At 50.1% G+C, this 14458-nt stretch overlaps 1 protein-coding gene across 3 annotated transcripts in view; it reads right to left on the bottom strand.

Annotated features, from left to right (window-relative positions):
- Positions 1–14458, bottom strand: part of LOC119393491 (uncharacterized) — a 267437-nt gene that overhangs the window by 46110 nt on the left and 206869 nt on the right. For 2 of the 3 annotated variants that reach the window (XM_037660537.2, XM_037660536.2), the window contains one exon: positions 9197–9586. In XM_037660537.2, coding sequence (XP_037516465.1) covers positions 9197–9586 — 390 coding nt within the window. Of the gene's footprint in view, positions 1–5485; positions 5603–9196; positions 9587–14458 lie in introns of those variants that run through there. The other variant, XM_037660540.2, reaches the window with a different exon arrangement.

The following is a 14458-nucleotide window of genomic DNA, read 5'->3' as shown; positions in this document are numbered from 1 at the left end:
GCGTATGAATAGCAACGCGCAAGGGGTGTGAACAATTCCTCTTTACCCTATACGCACGCAACTGGTGCTTGAACAGTTTTGGCACAGCGTTGCGGATGTTTGCGTGTACGCAGAACGGGTACGGCCACGTAAATTCCGGCACGGTAAATGAAGAAAATCAGCGTGACCCGAAAATCCATTCATAGCATGTAGTTAACCATATATATTTACAGTCATACTAGTTCATAGCTACTCATAGAGTTATCTATAGCGAGTGCAAAAGCGTTCCCTACGCCAAACAAAAACTCGTTTCTATATTATTGGCACACGGTATCCGCCGCTAACTTTGACACACTGCGCGAAATTTGCTAATTTATTTGCAAATGAAAGCAGGAAGACATCGTTACAACTCGTTGTTTGTGCAACACACATGACAGAACTGTCCGTACGCAATTGATGCCTCGTAAAAGCTGGCACGCCGAAAATTCCCGCGATAAACACTCCGATATACGCTATACATTTCCACGTCGCATGCATGATTCAGTAAATGTTAAAATAAACTGCTTGGAAGGTATCAGGAGAGGAGAGGAGACATAAATGCACCCCTCTAACATGCCGAAACTATGGGACTGTGCAGCCATGACTTCCTGTCAATCGTATGCACCGCCTTCAGCTCAGAGTCCTATGTAGACGATTGCATTTCATTTTAGAATTATGAGAACCACCATTCTGGACATTCACACGAATAATTTGTGAGTTTTGTACGCCGTATACTTCAAATGAACAGTGTCATGAAACGGCGAATGTATCTGTACAGCCTCTCTCGTGTGTATATAAAACTACCGCGGCACCGGTTATATAGCTGTAACGGATACTAAACTGCTATGCTAACAGTCCGAGATGGCGGCTCTTAAGCGCACCCGAAAAGCATTCTACAGAGTCACCCAGGCAGTGACACGAAAAGAAGCAAAGGCCTCACGGTAGAACGTTGCGCCATATATCCAGCAAGGAACTGTGGAAGTAAGCGTTCTTTTAGCGAGCTAAGAAGCGCGACATCTGTCCAACGATCACGCATCGCACTTTTAGCCGAGCGCAACAGAAGCCAGCTCCTCGCGCGGCGCTGTGGTGGGAATTGCCGGCGTGTATCATATCTCGAGTCCACTCGGAACAACACCTGGTACAACGAGGACGGGCCGCGCAAACGTGGGTTCCCGCCACGCAACGCACCCATCCCAGACAACCCTGCCATTATACCGCATCCCGACACGTATTCTTCCGGGGTCACCCAACCGCCGGAGGAGAGCTAGCTAGGCGCGGCTGTTGGTTCAGCGGTGCCGACCACGCGGTGCCGGCTGCACGAACAAAAGACCCGCAACATCTCGATGGAGGCCGCCGCCATTACTGCGGTGTGCACGTACACCCGCCGCAGAAGGGGTGCTCGAGATCGCGTGGATTCCCGCCTGTGTGTACTCGTAAAGCTGCTGCTACACAGCACGGGTGATCTCGCGAGATCGAGGAAACTAAGCCCGGATGGCGCCGAGGGCTGCCGAACACGTGCGCACGGCCTGCCCCAGTGTCATACAAAATGTGTATATAGTTGGACGAGCCATCGCAAGCATGGAGTGGGGCGTTCACACGTTTTTGCATACGCAAACAACTTCACAAGCAAGGCCGAGTATACTTCGCTGTGACAGCTTTGATGCTTTTGGAGAAATGGCGTTTGTTCTTCAAGTACACGCGACTGCGTGTCAGTATTTCTCACTCTTTCAACGTCTCCCGGGCACAAAAACGGTTAGGGAATGATGGTCAAAGTTAAATCTCTATATGTACTCACATTCCAAGCAATGCCAAACTTCTCTGACGTTGCGCTTAGAAACTCAACTGAAAGCTTGTAAAACACCCGAATATACATTCCTACCGCATAAGTCAGGACAAGTAGCGCTTTTCTTTTTTTTTTTCTTTGTCTTACAAAAACGGCGTCGAATAGTCCCAGGTGGCCTAAGTTAACTTCACGGAAACGAACTGCAATCGGGAAGAAGCTTGGAAGAAGTGTAATTTTTTCGACAAACCCGAGCATAACAGAAATCCAATAAGACAAACGCAACCTATAGATGAGATCGTACGCGCTTCCAAATCCAGTCTACGTCTCAGGAAAACTTTCGTTCAAGCTGCTGCTAGAATATTCAAACGAAAACCCCGTCCTACGCCTCGGAAACTTCGGTTGCGCTTACATTCTCGGTGTATGGCGCGGCTCGCTAACTACGAGACCCCTTGGAAGACACCGTCGCGCAGTGGCTGGATGCGGGACACGAAGCACGACCATCATTCCGGACACAGAACGAGCCGAAGCCACAACCATCGGACGCAACACGCAGAGAGCAACGTGCCCGCGAACCCCCGGCTGCTCCTCTCCATGCAGTGTACATCCAGTCTCTCCAATACCGCGCAGCGTTATGGAAGTTAGTGGCATTAGTTTAGATAATGAATAGCCGAACTTGGTCGCACAGCAGTTCACAAAATGTCTGACTGTTGAGCGAGCGTTCATGCCGCGACAATCACGGTGGCCAAGCGTCGGCGATTCTGGGTCCGTTCTTTGACACAACATTGCGGAATGAATCCTCGTTCCTTGCCGAAAAAGGCGTCACTCCTAGCTCTAATAGTGCTGCACAGTTTTAGGGGGAATGGCCGCGAGGCAAGCGCGCTATCGTTTCTTGCCCTCCCACCGTCATGCAGCGAGAGACCATACGCCCGAGCGAGCAGTTGCTGCCGCGAACAATGCGGGCCAGTGTAGGCAGGCCGCTCTGTGGCGAGTTGGAACAATGGACGTGCCTTGACGGCGGCTTCCGGCCGCTGCGCCGCACGGCCACGGGCCAGACGCGAGCGGCGGCACGCGCGGGCGAGAGACGACGAGAAGCGAGAGAAACGAAGGGTTGTCACGTACGCGACGGAGTCGAGCTATGGCCGACGCACCGCACTCGAGAAGCAGGCGTTAATAACCCCTTGCATTCGATACCATTACGGAACATCTATAGTACGCTCTAGAGGTCTCTATGCCAGCGTAATATAACGCTAACGAAGGCAGTTAGTTTTCGGTGAGCGTTAAGGGTGATTAAAAGTTGGACCATACACGACGAAGAGAAAGACGCATATATGGACGCATTTACATACGGCGAAAAACGGTAGGAAACGTAGAGGTTGTTCACACACGACGCTATATCGTGTGCTCAAGAGCTTCGCTGCGAGCGAGCCGACCACGAAGACTCGTGCAGAGCTGATATTATACAGCTCCATATCTGACGTTTCACGGCAGCCTTACAGAATCAGTACGCTCCCATCCCCCCACACACTGAGAACTCCGGCAACATTCGCGGCTGACCATTACATATCAAGAAATGCAGTATACCTAATATAATCCTCGATTAATAGCCTTACATGTCAACCGACATATAAAACATAGTAAGCTTTAAAACCGACTCATAAAACATAATATAGGTGGCTTCATTCGAGCTCTTTTCTGCCTAATTCGGCGCAGAGCTATTTCCCCTCCTTTTATGGCCCCTTTGGCCGTCACGGTGCGACTTAGCGCACGTATACTGGCGCGAACGCTTTTTCTTTTTGCAATCAGGTGAGGTTTCCGGTTCTGCAGCTAGAGATCGCTATCATTTTCATAATGCCCCACTGTGTTCCGCAGTGCGAAATATTAGCGTTGTCATGTTTTAATCGACTGAACACACAATTCATGGAACAGCACAGAACACGATGTAACAGTAAACACGAAGTGACTGATATAAAAATAGTATGCGGGGAAAGCGAATGAAGGTTACCCTAATACACGAATAAAAAAAATATGAATATGGTTGAAGGAAAATTTGTAAGCTTACGACTGATCGTTGCGAGTAACAAAGACGATCGATTTCTGTCATTGACACTTCGACCAATGATGCAGCCATTCCCCAAAGACGCTTGATATTACTGGCCCGCTAACTGCAAGAGGACGAGGAAACATGATTCGTGCACGGTTCCGGTCTGTCAAAAGAAGGCAGATCTTTTGAACCAGTCTTATGCAAATCTAAGCCTATATGCTTTACCAAGAGAGCAAAATCTGGGTAGGCACTGCATGCAAGTGTACATAAAATCCTATAGACAGGTAACTTTACCTCGACAGGTGACACCTTCCAGCAACCGTCGTTTTCAAAGCTGCAAAACAAGCTTTGCGATTTTTTACACGCGTGAGCGCAAATCCCACACGACACTGACGCACGAGATTCTTGTTTGGAGGGTCGAAAAACAAAACAGACAAAAAAAAATCAACAATAAACTGAGCCGTGTCACGGGGCTCTATGCGCCCGTGCACGAAGTACACGTAAGAGTCCAGCAGACGCTAAGCCTTGTCAGTCAGGCAGGTTAGAAGGGCCCAAAGGCGCTTTGGAAATTCGGAGAACGTCACCCGTCAGTCTTTCACCCGTCAAAAAGTGAAATAGACGGATTCACAGCTTCAAAAAGCAAAACTGCACACGAAAATGAGTGGGGCCAGGCAACTGTTTACCTTCGCCGATTGATTTTTGCAGTGTCAGTGCATGCGATCCCGGCATACGTTACAGCTCTGCGTTTAGAGCTTGTGAATGATCCGCAGAGAGCCCTCTAAGTCTCCAACTACTGGTCCAGTAATATTTAAATTTTTTTTTTTACTAATGTCATCGGATTTTTAAAGGGATGTTAAACAAATGCAACAGGCGAAGACACGCGGTCCTAGAGCTAAAATTTTCGCAACGCTTCAGTAAACTTAAAACTCTTGCACCCCACGACAACTTTCACTATATTTACATCCTCGCAGTACAAGATACGATCCAATTACGAATACCAGTTCTGCAGAACGAACGCCGACTGCGCGAGCGATTAACCGATGAAGGCTTTAGAAAAAACAAAAGCTTATACTCCGGAACTGGCGCACATACTCTAAAAATAACCTTTCATTTAAGCCGTTACGTTAGAACTGTGAATAACATTCAGGAGCACGTCCAATGTAACCAAGGAAACAATTTACAATTTAACCAACGAAACTAACGAAACAATCGCGATAGCTAAAGCAGTTTAGCTCTTCGCGCACTTTTCTTACAACCAGTGCCTCGAGTATGGAGTCATAATAATTGTTACGATTCTAAGTCTCAAAACCACGATATGATTATGAGAGACGCCGTGGTGGAGGTCCCCAGTAATTTCGACTACCAGGGGGTTCTTTTCTTTACGTGCGTCTATATATAATCTTGATTATAGCCAAGTGTACAATAACGTGACGTTTTCATAAAATGTGCACGATTATTCCACCTGCACCTTGAGCTTTGTTTTACGTCTCACAAGTACGCCAGTAACGTGAATAAAACCCTACAATCAAAACGAAAGGACTCCGGCTACGCTGCAACGGTCATACGTTGTCCGAGTCCCCGGACATCTGACGCAACTGTGTCAGACGTCCGCGCGCGGTCATGCTCTCGGATTAATGACTCACCGAGAGTGAAAGGCATATCCCCTGGTGTCTTCATCCACAAACGTTGGCCCGCGTCAGCGCAGAGCCCATCACCGACGAGGGAAGCGATCGGCGTCGGCCTACGTCCATACAACGTTGCGTAACACTCGCTGCTTGGCAATAAGTCTCCGAATCGCAACGAGGTGGGCGCCGCAGGAGGCAGGTTCTCACGGACAGTGCGTTTCTTTGACTACCCGGTTGTGAAGACAACGGTAAGCGCGCTTCCGAGGAACAGTACTCGCAGAAACGCGTAAGAAACAAGGGACTGATTGCTTTAACACATTTCTAAGAAGATGTTGCGAATATTCCCACAACAATGAGCAGCGGGCTGAATAAACACACGAATCCGTGACACGCGAGCACGTTTAGGTCACCCAAAAAATTGTTCGAGAACAGTACGTCTTCTGAAGATATACAGCTCAAGCCCAGGCTTCGGGATAGGCAGGAGCGGGCGATTAGATGCTGGAGTAACTACAACGATTTTATGAACGAAATAGTACGGGGGATTTCGCGAATACGATAGAAACGCAGATAGGTCGCAAATCTGTCGACGCCGACACCTCTTAAGGATTTCGGGATATAAACGCTACAAGCGCGTCTGAGGTTGCGGACTGCACTTATGGGCCTTCGAGTTGGATATCGCAGACTTTGGCGAAATATTGCCAATACGCCTGAGCTTCCTCGCCGCTTCCTACGCGTGCGACGGGCGTGCGAAATCGCCTGCCTGTACCCACGCAGCGGGCAATGTGCCGATGATCGAACACAGCGACAAGTGCACCCTCGAGGGCGATCAGTCCAGCAGGCAGAGGCACGCAGCGCAGCACGACCACGCACCAAGGACGATCGCGAGAGGGCCTCCTCTTCTGCAGCAATCCGCGGGATTGTGCAATTCCAGAACGACGTGGGAGAGCATCCTTTTTCCAACTGGATGAAACGAGAGGATGTAGCTCGGTGCTGTGTCACTCGCCGCGCACTCGACCGTCTTGGGCGCAGAGAACGGTCCGGGAACTGAGAGGCACTAAACCGACCGTCGCTGCCGATGCGAGCGGGCGATGTCACTGCGCAAATCGCACGAGTTCAACTGCGGGGCGGCCTAGGAGCGCGAGCAGCTCTCTAGCACAGCGGGGGAGGCTCGCGGGAGAGGAGGTCGGCCGGGGAGCTGCGGCCCACACACACCGGACGACTACTACTTCAGAGTCGAGCGGAGAACAGGAGCGGACCGCGAGCGGCCCGGAATGCTTAAAATCCGAGACGGTATACCGTAGAAGCCGCTACAGACACGCCCACGGAGGTGGCAAGCAGCGGCTCGGCAGGCGACGACGCGCGGGGGGCGACAGACGCGGCGGCTGCCGCTTCCCACACGCCGCCGCGGCTTTCTCGCACGTACAGGACCCTTCCGAGGGCGGCAGAGCCAGGCAGAGTCGAGCGCCTGCCTGCCCACGGACGATGGCTCGGGCGCGAAGAGCCAGCCGCCGCAGCTGGTTCAGGGGGGAATCCGAGGAGCAGCGGACGAGCATGCGGCGACAACCTCGGCAGCAGCAGCGGGAGAACGGCACGAACGCAGCGCGGCGGGGAGCGGCACTAGCGGCATATGGGTCGCCCGGGCCGCCTCGCGAAGGAGCCCTCGCGGGGCCGAAATAGGACAGCGCGGCGGCCCGCTCTCGCCGCCGCGACTTGGAAGCCCGCAGCACGGCTGGGGCTGCCGCCCAGTTCGGCCGCGAATCCGGAGGAGGAGGCGGCGAGGGCGAGGAATGCCGCGGAGACGCGCCGGCTACCGCGCACGCCACGCGGGCGGAGATGGGCCCACGTGGCGATGCGTCTGCGCCGTCAAAGGGAACGCCGACCCGGGGGCTGCCCCGAAGAGCTGCTGCAATGCCACAGCTGCTTTCGGTTCGCGTGGCCCCGAAAACCGACACGTGAAGATAGGCCGCGCTGTCCGGCTGAACAAACAAAGGGCACCAGTTAAAAAAATCCTGGATTCTGCCGAAATATCGAGGGTGGTTCGACCCATTTTCTTTGGCAGCATCATCGGCACACGAGTGTTCTGGAGAGCCAGGCCTCAGGGCTCGTGCCTGGACGGTCGACCGGCGCTATTTCGTGGCCGTCCGAAACGGCGCCGTCTTAACAATAGATGAGATATCCAGGCAACTTCGATCGGCTGACTTGCCAGGCAAGCGCATCGAAGGCAAACGCATGCTACAGCGCCAACTATACAGGTTTTGCGCTCAAGCCTTTCCAACTTCACGCATGGTCGGATCACTGAACGAACTCTCCCTGAATGGAGGCGAAAAGAAGTGCGCGGCTTGCAGAACGGCGATTATTGCGGACAATGCTGGCACAGATGCGAAATACACCGCAAGCCCAATCACGTGTCTTGAATGCGGGCTGAGCGCCTGTCCTCCCCAGCTAGTCAGTGTTGCAATATGAGGACACTATCCTTAAGCTTTCAGTGCAACAAAATACATGAATCTCGGAGGCGCATGATAGTCGCATCCTTTCAAACCACCAGCAGCGACTATTTCTATTGCCATACATCCTAACCTAGCGATAACTGGAACTCTTCCTATAAGAGGCGGCACAAGGTCACCACGACTAGACGTTCTTAAGAATTAATTGCACGATTGAATAGCTAGGCTAGTACAATTTCACCAGAACGCGTTAGGAAGAATACTGAGCGAGTTGCTAATCCACTCTGTATATATAGAAACGCAGGCCGTACAAATGGATAGGAACCAATAATCGCACGAATCCACTTTCCATTGCCTGTGTGTTGCTTACCTGGAAATCAAACACCGTGGCTATATATAGTCACATCGCAGATGAAGGTGTGTCGTAAGCATTTGATTCTCCCTGCTTGGTGTACCACTCCAATAACTGGTTTAGTGACAGTTTGGCGAGTGCGTAAGACCAGTACTGCGCATTATCCACGAAGTATATGCAATATTACGCGCACTGCTCCTGTGCGACGTCTGTGCCGTCACACACGAGTAATGCAGTGCAGCACCTTTAAGGAAGTATAGACAAACCCAACGTATCTCAAGTATTTTCCAACGTAGTACGGCCGCTATGCGCCGAGATTACGCTAAGATGTGTTTAAAGGGACACTAAAGAAAAAATAAACTTTTCTTCTCGTTTTAGTACATTACAATTACAGTCTTACCGTAAGAAAACGCTCGGTAAGCAAAAACAAAACAAAAAAAAAAACGAAAAAAAAAACCGCGTGGAAATAAAATACAGGTGGCGACGCCGCCTTGAAGTTCGCGCACCAGCTCACTGTGACGTCAATGATTTTGACGGCGTCTGATAGTTCCTATGAATCGCTTGTCGGCAAAAATTGTTTACGTTGTGTTCCAAGGGTCCCAAAGCCTTAACACACCAAATTTATGAAAATTTTGTTGAACCATTGTGGTCAAAATACGCAAAAAGACAAATTCATGACGTCATGCACGGTGACGTTCACTCGCGCTAGTTTGAGCACATAATTCAAAAATAAAAACATAAGGGCTTCATTTTCTCTTCTGATAATTAACATATATGGCGAAATTTATTACAATAGCGGTCTGAATGAATAGAGTATCGGTCTAAACTGATTTAATGTTTCACTTTAGTTTTCGTTTAACTCGTAAGCGAACTGCGGGTGCTCGAGGCTGCGTTCCACCAGCGGGTGAGGAGAAGGGAGTCGCGCCCACCGACCTCTCGATCCTGCGGCTCCTGCGGCAGGTCGGCGGGGTCCGGCAGCTCCGGGAGGCGCGAGTGCTGCCGGTCGTAGACGCACCGGTGCAGCTGCTCATCCAGCAACCGGAAGTTGTCGTACGAGCGCCGCAGCGTCCAGCTCCGCTCGCGGCTCGTCACCTGGACCGCCCACCAGGTTGCAGCGGGAGCCGTGCCGCCACCGCCACTGCAGCAGCTCTCGTTGCTGGCCTGTTGTTGCAACTGCTGCTGCTGCTGCTGCTGCTGCTGGTGCTGAGCCTGCTGTTGCAGCTGAGTCTGCGACGGCTGCTGCTGATTGGCGGGCTGCTCGCGATTCTCCTTGTCCGCCTCGTCGTGGCCTCGCCCGGCGGCGCTCCATTCCACCAGGGACATCTGAGGAGCAAAACAACTTTTGTCACACTACAGTACATACAACCGCGTAACAACAAGCGCACCTTCATATGTCACATGACTTAGCGGGCAACTGAATCTTGACTGTACTATACAAGAAGGCTCCATCGACCAGAAAGACACTACTTCTCCGTAAACACTAAGCGCGCACTGCTCGCTCTTTCTACATCGTATACGCAATTGGAAACTGGAGCGGCCTGTACAGCTAGTTGGTCTTTTCTGACCACATCACGTGTCCCCTCATCTACAGCGCTGACGTGTTTGATGTAGAAAGGAGACAAAATGACAATTCAGTGCAGTGCCAACTTACCGGGACAGCGCGGTGTCCTGCCATAGACAGATGATCAGTTAGGTTCTAGCATGCATCCAAGTGTATATGATGCCTCCGCGGTTTTGAGACAGCGGCCTTCACGCAATCCTATACTGACGACGAGGTTGGCGATGTGGGCGTGTTGATATTGCTGTGTTGTGTAAGGTGCGCCTTTTTTCTGTTGTCCCTGTCTTTAGCATGCGTATACCATCAAGCAGAATCCTATACTGACGCTCTTGGGGGACAGCCCGCTCCGTGCGAGAAGCACAAAAACAAGTCTACAAGTTTCGTACGAATTATGACTATTCAATAATTCCGCTACTATACACGGATTTGCGCAATATTATGTCTGCGGCGTCAGGATGTCCTGTGACATCACTTATTACGCTTCGTCTCTCGATATTTTGCAGCAAGCATATTTTCCTCTAAGGACATGGCCGGAAACAAGTTTCTGGGCGTATTCAATGCCGTAATTTGTAACGCGATATTTCCCCCGAAGAAGCAGAGTCACAAGTCCCGCCTGAAGCTAGAGTGGAAGAATTTAGGCACATCTGTCCGAACGGCCATCATGTGTTTTCTTTGGCTTTATCAGTACACAGTAGACTATCATCATCATTATCCTATCTTATGTTAACTGCAAGGCGAATGTCCCTGCCAGTGATTTCCAAACCCACCCTGTCCTCCGAGAGCTGAAAAATTAGTGACTGCCACGGAGAAACAAAACAAACGTTCATATACACTGTTCCAAACTTCTTCAGACCGCATTTGAGGCTTTCAAAACACGTTAGCGCACTGCTGCAGTACCGGAGTTTCCCCGATTTCGTCGCAGCGCCCATCCGAATGTCACAGCAGGGTGTGGAGGGCGTCGACGAGCGCCGAAATTCTACGAAGCCACCATTTTCTCTTTTAGTTTCTCTAGCTCAAGAGCCACGCCGGGACACAGGCGGGTCGTGACGCCAGGACCTGATTCGATTATGTTTTGCTCGGGGATCTGCCTGCAGCGTGGAGGAGACGCGGCTCGACGCCTCCTGCGCAGGGATCCTGTATACTTCACAAACGCACCGCATATACATCCGGCCGCGCGAGCTTATGAAAATTAATCCCTTGTTTACTAGGAACCCGGGATCGAATGCCTAGGGTGCCTAGTCAGCTCTCGTGGCTGGGCGATCACGCGCGCCGAACTGAGCAAAAGGTGACCCGGAAAGTTTTCCGAAAAGAATATAACTCGAAAAAAAAATACTCCCAGAAAGGCGTGTAGCTCTGCGTTATGCTGAGTTGATGACGGACAACTTGTCGGGCGTTCATGACTTTTTCGAGAAGTGTTCGGAAGTAATGAGGACTACCGGGAAACTTAAAACATCTCGCTCTCGCTTCAACCACCAAGTTCTCGTGTACTCGCTCCGCCGGTTGTAGCTGCCTCGATCCTGCCACTCACAGCGTTTTGGAGTGTTCGTGCAAATAATTACAGCCCCTTCAGGCGCGAATTGTGATGCACTGGCTGAAAGTGCGCCAAATTCGCATAGCATAATTCCAAGGCGCTCATTATTACATTTCAAGAAAGAAGATGAAGGAATGTGTTGTTTTGTGTGAGTTTCAGTAATTAATGTTAATTAGCGCGTGTAATATTGAATTATTCTGGAATTAGCCAGCTGCAATTCTTGCATAAAAAGAATCAAATATTAGGCCCCAATTGCATGTCCAGTATGTTTTTTTCGGATTTATTCGTTTCGAGCCAAGAAAAATAATACTCTTGAAGTTGGTCCATGGAACGCGGCGCGACGAACGATCGTCGAACATGACAGGGTCTCCAGCAAAGTGATCCTCTGCAGCAATACGCGGCACAATGAGGTTAAATGACCGCTGGCTGTCCACTCAGGAAGCCTGCACAAATGTGCACACTGCGTTTCAAGCCATTTGAAGAAACACGCGGTGCGTGACGCACCTCCGAAGTTGATGTGTACTACTGTACACACCGCCGCTGAAGGCGATAAGTGATACAGAAACCTATTTGCTCCAAGAGGGGAAAAATAAAAGCCCCATCCGCTATGCTATGTTTGGGTTTTCTTTCGGATAAAAGAATGGATCGTTGTGAACTTCGTGACCAGATTTGAATCGGTGAGCCTAAAGAAGTTAAAGTGGTGAAGTGAAACTGCTGATTTTTGCTGAACTTCGTTTTGCGACAAAGCGGATGCAGGCGACGCGGAGCCAAACGGAGCCGAAAGAACGAAGTTTAGACAAATCCGTGTACTATGTATACCCATGATCCCCATGCTGGCTGAAGCGCGATGCATTGCAGCTCCCATAGACACTAGCGCCAGAGTTCCCTCTAGTAAGTATTGTAGGAAACTCTATGCCGCAAGGAAACGAACGATTGCGCGGGTAACATTGCAAGTTTCAAACTGCCCTAAAATACATACTGCAAGTCAGGGTGTCGGAACGGAACGAAAACCGAAAACGAAAAACGAAAAAAAAAAAAAACGATATTTTGGACCGGAACGAAAACGTAACCGAAACTTTATGTATTATTTCGTTCCGGAGTGAAAACGAAATTTTTTCAATCGTTTTTCGGTTCACGAGAAAACTTCGCAATCCGGAGCAACTGAGCTCATGCAATGTGAGCATATCTCAGGGTACGGTATTAGCGCGTACCTCAGGCAGGAATTTCAAAGCAAGTATATGTTGAAATTGTGCGAAAAACGAAAACAATGACAAACCAGAGATGTTTATATTAACGCAAGTGGATTTTTGCGCGCCTGTCACGCAGGCCAGCATAGAGAGGGCATTGTCGGCGCTGAAGTTTGTTACAGCGAAAGCTGTTATGAGATCACAACAGCTGATTTTGGCGCCATAGTTGTCCACCACCGCCGGTGTCTGTGACCGCCATCACGTGATATAAAAAAAATAAATGAGAAACAAATTTCTAGGATCGCATGGCATTTCAACCCGCGTCCTCTGCGTGGTCATGTCGGGCAAGGAATCATGTTAATATACGTAATACAGCGTGGCAGAAGAGTAAAATAACAACCAGTCATCACACAATGCCAATATCGCAAAGAGTGTGTTGTTCAGTGCTTCCCACCAGTGTTGCGGAGTTGCCCCACCAGAAATGGAATGACTCCGGAATCATTCCACATTGTTGTGACCCCGGAAAGAAATGGGGACAACGCTTGGAGGAATGGAATGAGAATGCATTTAAAGGCCAACTCCGGCGATTTTTCGAGGTCTATGGATCTCAATAAAATTCGCTGGGTACGTTCCTTTTCACGTTCCCGTTATATATGCCAAATTACAAGCTGGAGACATACGCAGATTCATTGCAAATGAATTTTATTGATTGCCCCGACTCTCCTCACCTCGCTTCCCAAAATTATTGGCAACATTGGGTGCGTGACGTCATTTTTGTTAAGCGGAAGTGACGGAACCGAGGGGCCCCTAGAGCGTCTGCTATCCGCAAGGCAACAATCGCGAGTGTTTGGCGAGCGCTTCGTTGGCTGGGCGTGTGAATTTCAGTTCCTTGTGGTAATGCGTGCGATGGGTGGCAAGTGGTGGCGCGTTGTGGGCTGCACACGATTCCCCGTTGGCAGTCACGAAACACTCGCACCTAACGATTACCCTGCGTCTCTATATTAGAGTGTTTTAGCTAACAATTGCGGCTTACTGCACGGCAAGTACGGTAATACCGTACCGGCTAAAAAATGCACATGCGTGAACACCACGGAAACACTTCCCGTAGCATATACAGGATGCACCGTGACCGGGCCTATATCGGTATACGGTGAGCTTCGCATCGTGCGAAACAACGTAACCTAATGGTGCGAAAGGTGGCTCATACTTGGCTTATATTAAATTCCTTCGGCCGTACCAACGCGATGTTGAACGCCGCTATTGCCAAACTTATGCACTCTTCCCATAGCAATATTAAGATGCTTTAGTTAGTCCGCGAACTTCTCAGCGATAGCATTTTACCCGATCACGGCCCCACAAACTTGAGCTCCCTGGACAGGTGGTTCCATCTGGCGGTGGAATGTGCAACCAGGCAAGCAAAGAGCTAAACAGGTGTGTTCCACTTCACCGAAGAGGAATGGCCATTACAGTTGGCCTCCAAATGCGTCGGAATCGCAGCTGTCATTTTCCGACTGCTCAGCTTGTGCACGTGACACGGTCAGTCACACACAAGATTTCCGACGGAGTCACCTTTCAAATGAGCGTCTGCTCTTCGCCGCTTTCGCAGCCTTCATACTACGCGCTGGCGGGACCGGCATGCCTTGCATGATTTCCGGTTTTGTAACCACTTATACGTCACGCGAAGGCAGTATGCTCGGTTGGGCTTCGGTTTCGGTGTTGCCATTTTCGCTTATTTAAAATTATTCTCCAATTTTCCGAGTGTTTCTGCTATCGGACCCATTACAGGAGCGTCTCAGGAATATAAAAGCACCATTACTTTGACATGGCCAAAAAATCGCCGGAGTTGGCCTTTAAGCGCCTTTTGCATGGAATGAAATGGGAATGGAATTACTTTTTTTTTCCTAGTTTAGAGCACGTTG

This window comes from Rhipicephalus sanguineus, chromosome 5, assembly GCF_013339695.2.
Source record: "Rhipicephalus sanguineus isolate Rsan-2018 chromosome 5, BIME_Rsan_1.4, whole genome shotgun sequence".
NCBI lineage: Eukaryota > Metazoa > Arthropoda > Arachnida > Ixodida > Ixodidae > Rhipicephalus > Rhipicephalus sanguineus.
This window is presented reverse-complemented; position numbering and strand designations above follow the sequence as displayed.